Here is a 12,315-nt window from a genome sequence, read left to right as displayed (position 1 = left end):
TGTATCATAGCTCCGTCGCAGATCCCTTAAAAATACCAAATATAAAATCTAACATTTAAACGTATTTCTTTTAATTGCCTGCTTGCGGAAGCAGTAACTAAGATAAACCTGAACCTTCCGACGGGGATCTTAAGGAAGCATGCCAGTAAAATTAATTCGATATCTTAGCAACGTTTCGAACTGTTTTATTTTGAGCACAAAAATTGTCTTACATAATAGTTATCGATATCAGAATGACATTTCCTTTCATAAATTTCATAAATTAATATATGTGTATGGTTGGATATTACAGGAAGTCGATGTATTAGTTCACACCAAAGTTTTAAGAGATTTCCGAAAAGTTAGACGTGGGTCCAAAAATGTTCTGCGCATAATATTGACTTCCCGGATGTCATCAATTGATTTCCCTAATGAGAGCTTTAGCGCCAGATTATCTTGCAGTGTAACCGTTTGTCAAACGTAAATAAACCTCCTCTTCGTCTTCTTCTTCTTCTTGAACATGGTTTCACAAGATCTGTGTGAACGGTTTGTAAAACTGGTTTGCATTTGGTGTGAACAGGTTGAAAGACTGGTTTACAACTGTAATTCGAGTTCAGCAAGCATGGGTTTTAACTATTTACCACTGGATAAGCATTTTCCTGTTAGTTGATTGACTTAACTGGTGTCACATCACTGCAACAATTAATTAAATTCTTATTTACTTTAATTTGCTACTTAAATAGATACAGTAGCCGACAATTTCTTATTATTACCTCGCAAGCAGCCTGCCATATTCTCCATATAATTTCAATGCAAAGTATTGAGTTTCAAAAAATATACCTCTATTTTATTACTTTCGCACAGAAACTTAAGCAGCTCAAACCCACTTTGCAATAGGAAAAATATATTACCTATTTATTTAAAAATTGAATCTACACCAATATAGTAACATGGCAACTGCCAGAGGTGAAATCTGATAGAGCAGTTAGAATAGAATTTGGTCACTGGAGCAAATCCGATTTGACTGTTTATTGTTTATCTTTTTATGGTCAGCTATCAAATTCTCTCAACACAAAATCAAAAAAATTAAAGCATGCTAGGTATAAGAATATATGTAATGATCTCTTAAAAGACAATGCACAAATAATGTTAAGTGCTAGTCTGTTTTGTAGTTGTAGTTCAGTTAACAATTTCATACTGAGTAGATTTTACGCCAAATACCTTAAGATACTTTTCAAGACACCAATTTTGGGTCTAGCGGATAATGTTCATGATGCCGAAGACTATTGCAAGACGTAATTAATAACCCATGTACTTAACGCGATATACGTCTTTCATGTGGTGCTACCATTTGTAACCACGAACTTGACTTTACCACAACCCAACTGGCGGTCTACAATGGTCAGCACACAATAACACTGGCTTATTAATGAGGTTTCACCACATCTTTTGGTTAAAACAAAGCTCTAAAATTATTTAACTGGCAAACCAACATAAAGATATTACTAAGTTAATTTTTGAGGGGAAAGCGCAATACACTTTCACTTTTAGGTTTCCAATGAAGTAATGCATCAGTCAATTTCAGCAGTGCCCATCATTCCCCCCCTCTCCCCCGGGCAACCGCGGGGCATTTGCTCACGTTGTCAGTCCCGGGTATGGGACATCCGCAATTTTATCGCGGCCCGGGGCCTGGGCATTTGCGTACCCAGGGGCGACCCCCGGGCGTTCGACACACGTGTTTTGGAAAGTGCCATGGATGAGTTCATCGGGAAAGACGAGGCGTTTGTCGAACAATGGTTTGTCCGTCAGGGACTAGAGAAACTTGCAGATATGTTTTTAAAGGTATGTTTTCTCAATTTTAGATATTTCTTCATTACCTGTGAGCATATAAATATAAGCGACAAGGTGAACTATATTTTGTTTATCACAAAACAATCACTGACGTGAATACGACTATTTCGCATTTCGCATTCAAAACTAGCCTAGCATTTTTTAAATTCATGAAAGTGGAGTTAAAATACTTAAGGTTTGCGAATTCAAATGATGCGATCCTCAAGACAGATCTTGCGAGCTTAAAATGCAATGCATCATCATTTAAAATGTCTTGATTCTTCATAGAAAGAGTAGCCTGCGAAAACAGGCGCCTATCATCGCTCGCGGCTGGGGGCATGTCCGCCGCAATCCCAGCTATCTTCTAGCAAACTGTTTAAAACAAATATACAGAGATAACTATAACTCAGAATCAACTAACACGTACTGTTGTCCTTGAAGTCTTACCGTTGCATTAAAATACTGAACAGTTGACCGTTTTATTCACTGATTAATTAAAAAACTGCGGAGGTGTTGGAAGGCGACGATCCCGGGAGCGGGGCATTTGCCCTCTTTCTTCGCCCCTACCCCGGGGCATTTAGACAGCTTATGTGTCCCACCCCGAGGAATTTGCCCATTTTTTTTAGCCCGGCGGGGGAGGGGGGGGGGGGGGGGGCGGGGGAAGATGGGCACTGCTGAAATTGACTGATGCATAGATATGTCTTTCGGGCATTAATATTTTAAGGTCATGATAGTACCCCTTCATGACATCCCAGTACGTAAAGTGACTGTATTTCGTCGAAAGAAACTATCCTCTATGAAGAAAGATCTGATCTATCTGTACTAGGTCACCTACGACGTCTTTTAGCTGTCAGCACTCTTACAGATGAATTAAACTAACTCAGACATCATTCAAAACGTGCAAATAAGAGTAAGACAATTAAAGCTGTTTTTGCTCCTTGTTTCTTTAGATGCTTTACTATCAGGCCCTAATAAATGTAATTCATTTTATAGTTTGCAGTTGTGGTTTATCTGAAGTGAACTCTCTCCCTCTCCGTCTGTTTTGAGTAACGGAACTTCGTAGACAAGTTCCTCCATTCTGCATGTCCCGCTCGGCTCACAGAAATAAATCACTGCCTCAATCTAAGTAAGAAGAAGAAACAATTAAATTCAAACATTGCAACATTATGGTAAGCTTCGACTGCCCTATTTCACTTCTTTTCACTTTCACTTTATCCGGGATCCCCAGGGGTAATGGGCCGGGACCCATTCCACTGCTTACCAAGAACTACAACAGTTCGTGGTCTTTCACCAGACCGACTACATGATAATCTATAAGTCTTAAAAGGATATTTTAACTGCAACGCCTCAGCGAAGATGATCAAGACATAAAATACGTTTTGGTGCAATCAACGGTTCAGTAACGGGGGTTTATCGACTGAATGTAACTGGAGTGGTCCATAAGGACCGTACGAACTGTTACGCATCTTTCTCTGTATTAGACAGCCTTGACTAGTCCTGCGTAATGCTGATACTAACCAGCGCGACGGTTTGTGGTTGCCAGTTGTCATCTGGCAGTCGGATCTTGCAGACAGCACAAAGGGATTCTTCAGTTAGAACACCAGATGAGGGCTCCACTTCTAAACGCTCCTGGAAAACGTCTTTGTCTGAAATTAAACCCACAACATTGAGAAAATATTCTGAAAAACGTGAAAGCAAATTTGTTTGCAGCTGCACTGTTGTCGGGTTGCTATTCCTGTTTAGATGGGATGCTAGTCTATTTAAGTTAAACCCACCATTTTTTGCTAGGTTTCCCAACATAGGCAAGTAATCCAGAATTGTCCGCGATTAGTTTGCCCCGAAGAACTAGTTTCCTTTCTTACCTTCGTGTCGCTCAAACACCACGACCTGCCAATCACTGGTCACACCGTTTGTCAAGTAACATCCCGCGGGGAGACTTATGCTAAGTCTTACGTCCAGGCACGACCCACGGGCAACGTGAACTGGTTCTTTACACGTAGCTGGCGTTCTTTTCGAAGTTAATCGTTTTGCCACAGTGCGCTTTTCATTTGATTGGTCGTCCGATCGATCCTTCGAAATTTGAGTGTGTTCCACGATATTTAGCTATGAAAGAAAACGATCTCTTTAATATATATTATGTCAGGGACTGGTACGACATTAAAACTTCTTATTTAGTGCATCGATGCAGAACGACCCAAATCTGATATTGAACAATACCTTTACACTAATAACGACAGTGGCTAATGTTTTTCGAGTTTCAAGAAGTTTTCAAGAATTTTTTCCGAAGATGGCATCTGTTACCTGACCGCATAGCTACACGTAATAATACTCCGTTAGAGCGCCAATTAAAATAATCCGAAATTGCTTTTATTTTTTTTCTTTCCTACCCCTGTAAGTGCTTGACAAAACTCGCGCCACCGAAAACCAAAACTAAAGGACACTCCACTCAGTTACGCTAGTTTCTCGCGCATGGTGATTCTGATGGAGTGTTTGTTGTGTTTACTGTTTCCGTCTCAGTGATTTTGGTTTGACGACACCCTACTGGACACCGCCCTAACATCAGTTTAAAAACATGTTACATGTTAACTTTTATAACTTAGAAGACCAGCCACAAAAACTACAAGCCTGAATTCTGCATATACACAAAATGAACTTTTCTCTGTACCTTAAAAGCGAGGACTATTAAGTCAATGAAACTCAAAGAGCGAATCATTCACACACACAGTTCACGGACTTCATACCTGTGATACTGTTTTCGTTTTTAAGTCAATTACTCGAATGGCGTGGTTGTTAGTGTCTGCCACGTATAAGAACTGTCCGTCCGGGCTGACACACAGTCCACCCGGTTCATCAAATTGTACGCTGTCTCCTCCAGATGATAATCCGGGTTTACCAGTGCCCAGAAATGTTTCACAGGTCTTCTTTAAAGGGTCGATGACTTTAATCTGCCGGAATAATCAGTTTCGAAAAGTTCAGATCGTATTCATGCATGTACATGTACTCTGAGGTTTAGGGTAATGTACAAATTTAGGCGTAAGTGGGATGATTAATACGCCGCACTTTCAAAACGAGTATACATGTAGTTGCTCAAGCTATGATGAAAGAGCTTAGTAGAAATCGCTTCCATACGAAAGATTGAACACTAGGACTTGTTCTGAAATAGAAGGAAAAAGACAACAGGGAAATGGCCTAATGAATGCAGAAAGTACTCATTACAAGTACTACTCAAAACTCAACCCAAAGTTCGCTACCGAAAACAGCAAAATGTTGGCTGCCACTCAGGAACAAAGCCAATCGTACACTGCTTTACACGCGTTTACCCACTCTAGGAATGGCATTCGTCAATTTTTTTAGTTTGTTCAAGTTCTAATTGTTTCATTGCGACATTGTATTTGAGATTGTTCAGAGTGAACAACCACTTTTGAAAGGTTCTGTAAGAGTCCCAAGAAATGTGCCAAGCCTGTTCACAAAGTAACATGATAAAAAAAAAAATAATAAATGTAGCCGTCAAATACATGTACCTTGTGGTTATACGAATCTGCCATGTATAACATCTGCGAATGTGGATTCCAGGCCACTCCTAAAGGATGCTGCAGCTTAACATCAACACCTTTACCATCTTGATCACCAAACGCAAACAGATTCTAAAAACGACAGGAAAGGAAAGAAATGTTTCTTAAATTTTGATTTAAACCAATAGTATGGCAATTTTTGTACACAACTTTTCTACAGTCAGCCCTAATGTTAGGCTAGTAAAGCCTGGTGTAAGGGGCACACATAGTTTTCATGACAACTCCGAAAGACTATTGATCTTTGATTCGGTGCTTAACATGAGCAACAACTCAAACACGTACGTACATGTATACCGTAAAGTTCTGAAACTAGCGGACATTGCTCCCTATATGTATATCAGAATAAGTAATTTTTTTTCTATTGCCACTTTCAGATGTCGCTATTCTTGAAGTTTTTATGAGGTATCTTTCAAACCTTTATGGTACAAGTATTTGCTTCACACTTACTGTTGGGTCTCTGTCTGCTCCTACCAAAGCCTTTGTACCACCACTGCCCACATCAACCATCCGCACACTGCTGCTCTCACTGTCTGCCACAAACAGGCACCTGAAAGGTTTTTCCAGTGCAAGACTGATGCCCGATGGTTGTGCAAAGGAAGCCTTGTGTGGGTAACTGTTATTGCGATTTTCTTCTGCACCACTGCCAGCAAAACGGAGGCATGTCCCTTGCACCTTCGAACTGGGAACAATTTAAGAGTTTGATTACTTTAATATACAGGCTCCCTCAATATATTGACAAACATGTAATGTACATATAGAGGTGTAAAAACATAAACAAACCAACAAACAAAACAAAAATAAAAAAGAAACGAGAAAAAGGTTTTGGAAACAAGGTCACTGCCCCTTAAGTGCCCTCTTAAGAGTAAAAGTATTATACATGTACATGTAACACTTCATTTGCTAACATGTATTTCCTAGGACATTTTTCACCATTTCTTACATTCTCTTATATTAGATTTTTTTTTTTTTTTTTTTTTTTTTTTGACTTTCTTATATGAAATCAAGTTATTCAATCTACGGCCTTTTTTTTTCCGCACAACAATAATAAATGAGATGGTAGATTGGAATTTTTGATACACGTATATCAAAGAGCTTGTTTAGCATGTCTTCAAGTTATTAAATAAATATATCATTAAAACTTATCAATAATTGACAACATGTGTCTACATGTACATGTATTACTGACCCTCCTTTGAGCCACGTGCTATCCTTTAAATATAATGCCCAGATTTGATGCGTGCCAGCAATGGCAATGTACAGAACATCTCTAACACCATCATCCTCTGCAGTTTGACGTCCTGCTTTGTTGAGCATGCAACAACAACAACACCAAACAAACAATTAAAATAAAACAATTAATGGAATTACTGGAAATAAATGTAATGCTACAGTACAATAACAAATCAAAGAAGAGAAAGAAAAACTGACAAACAGATCAAAATTACAAAAACAAAACAAAACAAAACAAAAACAAAAACAAAAACAGGAGAAAAGTGAAAGATGAAGAATAACATTAATCATCAATCCTCAACATGCAAGTCTGCACATAAGATTGCACATATATACAATGTACATGTACCGGTATGTACTTCTCTTCCACTCACTCAACCTTTTATCTACCATTTTTAGTCATAAAATATTTAGTGGGCAATACATCTAGTTGTGAAGAGACTGGGTGTTAGCACCTTGCAGTTTAATATAGGACAAACATTTTTGGTTTTTGCTTTTTGTGAAGTTCCAGTTGAGCTCACCCTCTCCCCTACCCCACTCCCAACTTTTTCGAGGAGTATTTCCCTGTGAAGGGTAGGTTGCGGGCTGACTACTTCTTTCATACCATAAATAATTATTACACTGTATGTAGACAACAAACTACCATTGAAAGTGGTTTTACAGTTAGAAAGTTGAATACAAACCAGGTGGAGGACCCACAGTAACATCCCATGGTGAACTGATGCTTTGTGATGTTCCATTGCTTCCTCCTTCCTTGTCACTTCCTTGCTTACCATTGCCAGCAACTGTAGCGACTGTCCCTTTCTCCAGATTAATCTTAAGTTAGGAAACAAAAAAATATATATTTATATTTATCAATTGTCTATACAACTGTACATGTAAAAACAATACAAAATACATACATGTACAGCACTGGTCAAATTTAAGCTGATACTGTTGTATCATTTTTGGCGCCTTACTTGACACGTAACAAACTGTACGTACAGTGTAAGTCATACAGTGTACATGACTGTATATTAATATTTCAAGATGGTTGCATAAACAAATAAATGTTTTATTTTTTTATTTTATTTTATTTTTTTTTACCTTTTTCTTTTTTTTTTTTTTTCCATAAAATTTTTTTATGATCAAAAAGTAGCTTCTTTCAGTGGCAGGCGTGGTTTTACTACTGGTGGGAAATGCAGCCAGTGCCACTGAAGTACTGGGTATGATACTATGACAGTACCTCTCCCTAAAGATTCACAAACAGTCTCATAGAATGTTGTGGCAGCCTGACAAATAGCTGAAAGACCCCCCCTTCCCCCCCCCCCCTATAGACTTAAAGAAGTCATTTAGCAGGAGCTGCTGAAATAGTCCCAGTAGCTTGGTGCTACACTAGTATAGCAGACACTTGAGATGAAGGCCAGAGCTTTCACTCAGTAACTCAGGACTTTCAATAACTAAAGAGTTGATATAGAGGATTCCTCAAATGAAGCAGCTGTCATAGTGATAGAACAGTTTGTGACGTCCATAATTCATCTTCCTTTAAAGGGCGAAGCTCTGAAAACTGCTATATTATTATTTATCTAATATGGCAATTCATAACAGAAAAGATGCCAGAATTCTGGCAGGTGCCACGCCATATTGAAAGCAATCTAATAACTCAGCAACTCTGTGAATGTAACATGCTGATAGGAAGTAAAATAGGGAATGCACACTATTACTTGCCTGTCTGATAGCATGATTCTCAGTATCAGCAACAAAAATAATTTCCTTGTCAAAGGTTACTCCTTGAGGTGAATGAAACCTTGCTTCTTGAAATGAGCCATCCACAAATCCAGCTTCATGTTTTTCCCCTCCACCAATAGAATTCAAAATGATTCCATCTTTGTTTATTACAAGGATTCTATGGTGCCCTGTGTCAGCCACTACCAATCTTTCCCCTCCCTTGTCCATAGATATTTTTCCAGGAAATGACAGACTTGTCAGGGGTAGGGAGTCTTTGACCAGAGAGACACCAATTGAATGGCCTTTCACTTTTCCTGCAAGAGTCACAGAACTGATTCATGGAAATAATGTTGGAGATCACGGTAAAGAAGTGAATTCTACAAGTATACAGTGTACATGTAATTTAAACAGAATGATGTATTCTACAGTTTTTCAAGCTTGTTGTGAGACAAGTGTCTCATCTCTCGATACAAGTCAGTCATCTTCTGATATGACAATGTCTTACAAGGCGAGGTTCTGAGTCATCTTGTGGGAAGGTGGTATTACTTAAATTTGAGTCATGCATGTATTGTACATGAACAGTAAAAGTCACTCCTTTTTTAACTCATTCAGAATAGGACATACATGTGCATGTGCATATATATATGTACATGTACATGTAACACCAGTACCTCAGACACTCTGCCTATGTACAATATGCCATTTGAAAGCCACTAATCAGCTTATTTAAGAATTGACATCAGCAGCTATTTAGGTGGTAGACATTTTGAGAGAAATTGCTTTAAAATGGGAAAACGAACAACTTCAAAAATGTATCAATCTTCTACTATATCAGGTATAACCCTAAACTATAGCTTATTCAGCAGCTCTAAGTGCATAGCTTGATATGAAACAAGTCTTGCATTCAATTGCATCCCAAAAAAGGAACTAAAAACTTGTAGGGGTGGTCAACCATGTCTTTGATAGGAGGAGGTCAAAATTTTATAACTTCATCGAGCAGATCTTCACAAGACAATTTTTGGGGCAAAAATTCATAGAAATCTATCAAATATTCACAAAGTTATGACGTTGTGTGCCAATTTGCACTCTTAGGGAGTAAAGGGTTAAGAAGACGAACTCAGCAGGAAACTGATAAGGGAAACGGCCAAGTTCTCATATAGTTATTAACTATATATATCAAACTCACATTCCTACCTTTCTGCTTGTAAAATTTCAACGCTGATCCCACAAACTGCAACAGTGTTTCCCTGTGTCCTTCCCCCACCAAACTAAGAAGGATTCTTCCCTCAGGACTCACAATAACTAAAGTTGGCCAACACTGAACCGACAAGGTGTGCCATAACTTTGCCTCGGAATCATTTACAACGGCATGCCTGATATCATACCGTAATATAGCGCTTAGAATGTTCGTAGAAGATCTTTCGTTCTCGAATTTCGCGGAGTGAACCCCGAGTATCACAAGACCATCTTTCTCAGAGTAAAGATGTTCCAACGCTTCCAGATCGGGTAAAATATGCATACAGTTAATGCAGCAGTACGTAAAGAAATCCAAAACGCACAATTTCCCTTGAAGTTGGTCTTTGAATGATAGAGGGTTAGTGCAGTTCAACCACTCCAGATTCGAATCAAACTCTGGAATATTTGTGGAATCGTTTGTTTCCATCCATTGGATGTGGCTGGCAACAGCCTCGTCTTGTTTTTCATTTGTGGATGAGGACTTCAAGGCGGCAATTAGATCCTCTCCGCGTTTGATAAACCAACCTTCTGCGAGCACCATAGCGCTTAAGTTACACAAGTAAGTCGCCTATATCGGTAGCAAATCAACTAGATATTTTTGACTGCAAAAATAGCTTCATCATGGTGATTTTCTTCCAGGCGTTTCTGTTAGTGGTCAGCGGTACTAAATCATAGGGCATACCTTTTGTGTATTTTGCACAAAACGTCGCCGGTCTAGGAAATGTTTTACTGTAGACTTTCAGAAAATCTTTCGTGCTCACGTTGCTTTTCACAAAACCATAGAAAAGTATACACCACGTAAAGCTAATATAATAAAATAAATATTCAGACACAAGCCTTCAAATGCAAAACTGACAATATTTGCTGAACTGAACTAGTATAGTAGGCTGCCCTTCTTGTTTCCACGTACGCCAGTTCAATTCAGTTCAATTCATTTCCACCTGTAACCATCCTCCCCGGGCATAGCCCCGGGGAATTGAATTTTTTTTTTTCTTATTCGGCGGCCTATTTCCCGTCCCCGGGCACGAAGAAGGAGACAATTTCCCGTCCCTGGGACTCCTATCCACCTGTACGTGCACAAATCAAAGGCTCCTTGGTGCCACCTCATGGCATGTCTTAATTATTCGATTAAGTAGTGTCCTTTGACCGTTTTCCATCTGAAAAGTGTCGTAGTTGGAATGTGTTTTTTTTTAAAAGTGTATCATTCCCCCTGTAATTAATCTGTCATTAATCTTTAAGCATTATGTCATTTCAGGAGCCATAATCGGGGATGGTGACGGTAAGCGCGCGCCATTTCTAGTATTGGGGTTGTCCCTATGATATGGAACAATAATTCTATTTTTAGAACAAATTACGCCATCGCCTGCGGCACACGCGCGTACATGCTGCGAGGATTTTTGTGGATGTCGCGCGGGGGAAATGACGTCCGAAATTCCCGAAATCTTTCATGTTTTTGGCCCACAACTCAACGCGCTTACGTCTGTTGGAATTTTGCTTAAGTATTTTCGTCAAAAGCTGCTCCAGTCTGAGTAAAGTAAGACAGTATCGAATTTAGGTATGTTCCGCTTTAAACTTATATATATCGCTGACCAAGTTGTGTTCCGACGGATGCTTCTTTTACATGAGCTGTACATTACTCCACTTTAAATTTCACATATGTTGAAGATTAACAGCTTTTCCATTACACAGCAAAAAACTAGCTGGATATATTTAGATATAGCAGAGCTTCAGCCTTCAGGACTTCATAGTTTCCTAGCTCCTCTCGCCACCCGCTTGCGAGGAATTTGCCAGTCTATCGCGACCGAAAAGTAAAACAATTACTAGTCTGAGTTTCGCCTGAATTGTAAGCAACGCTTGATGTTTCATCAAGGCCCAATAACTTTACGTCAGCAGATACTGCTCAGTTTTATTCGTGTAAAAATCCAGTAAATTCTCTGTTGTCGATGAATGAGAGCGCCCGCCGATGCGTGTTTTGTACAGTCAGTAAATATGACAAATTGTACTTCAGCCGCACTTTCGTGTGAAAGACTATATCGAACTCAAACAACTCTATAGTTTTTAAATATGTTTAAGATTGATAAATGTTTGAGAACATATTAAAAGCTAAGCTGAAAATATGTGAATAAAGCAGAAATAATCAGCAAAGTTACGACGACGCTTTCTTTAATCAACTTCGAATAACGATTTCGATTTTGTTGATCGAGTTATCAAAACTCCTTGTCTATTTTCATTTTCGCAGTGTAAAACTTCACTATGCTTATGTTAAAGAAACACACCGTGATGATGTTAGTAGCCTTTTGGCGTTCGTGAAATTTGTTGCAGCATCTCAGCACAAAAGATAACGAAAGAAATTTTTGTCAAGATTTGTTGACAATTGAAAACACCGACTCGGACTTGAAAGTACACGAGCTGCACTATGCAAATGAACTAATTGTACGCGTCAGACTTTCCTTTCAAAAACTTTTGCAAACTCACCAAACAAGCAGAAACAATAAGAAACCATCAAAACAGGTTTTGGTTATGATTAACCATTATCTGAGAAACTCACAAATTAACTCGATATAAGCGATACGCCAACACTTGTAACAAATATTTTTAGAGACAATAAAGTTTTGACCAGCGACCTCGCAAGACAGCGGGCGCGTCACCAAATGTTTTCAAATTTTGTGTTTGTATTTGTTTACACTGTCATTAGAGGTCGAGCGGTCCGAACTAGTTTAGACAAGAAACTCGATGCCGAAGAGTTTCTATTTCTATCTCA

At 38.9% G+C, this 12,315-nt stretch overlaps 1 protein-coding gene across 1 annotated transcript; it reads right to left on the bottom strand.

Annotated features, from left to right (window-relative positions):
- Positions 1 to 2,737: 2,737 nt before the first annotated feature.
- On the bottom strand, positions 2,738 to 10,219 carry LOC110045760 (NHL repeat-containing protein 2-like). The gene is made up of 10 exons (XM_020751391.2): positions 9,513 to 10,219; positions 8,319 to 8,632; positions 7,295 to 7,427; positions 6,568 to 6,679; positions 5,829 to 6,060; positions 5,331 to 5,453; positions 4,551 to 4,754; positions 3,672 to 3,912; positions 3,328 to 3,455; positions 2,738 to 2,931 (listed from the first exon to the last, which is right to left on the bottom strand). Exons 1-10 carry the CDS (start codon positions 10,093 to 10,095, stop codon positions 2,797 to 2,799), a joined length of 2,205 nt encoding a protein of 734 aa, XP_020607050.2. The 5' UTR covers positions 10,096 to 10,219; the 3' UTR covers positions 2,738 to 2,796.
- Between the last annotated feature and the right edge of the window lie 2,096 nt (positions 10,220 to 12,315).

This window comes from Orbicella faveolata, unplaced genomic scaffold, assembly GCF_042242905.1.
Source record: "Orbicella faveolata isolate gen_17 unplaced genomic scaffold, um_ofav_v1 contig_1, whole genome shotgun sequence".
Classification (NCBI taxonomy): domain Eukaryota; kingdom Metazoa; phylum Cnidaria; class Anthozoa; order Scleractinia; family Merulinidae; genus Orbicella; species Orbicella faveolata.
Note: the sequence above shows the minus strand (reverse complement) of the source record. Positions and strands in the feature narration are given on the sequence as shown.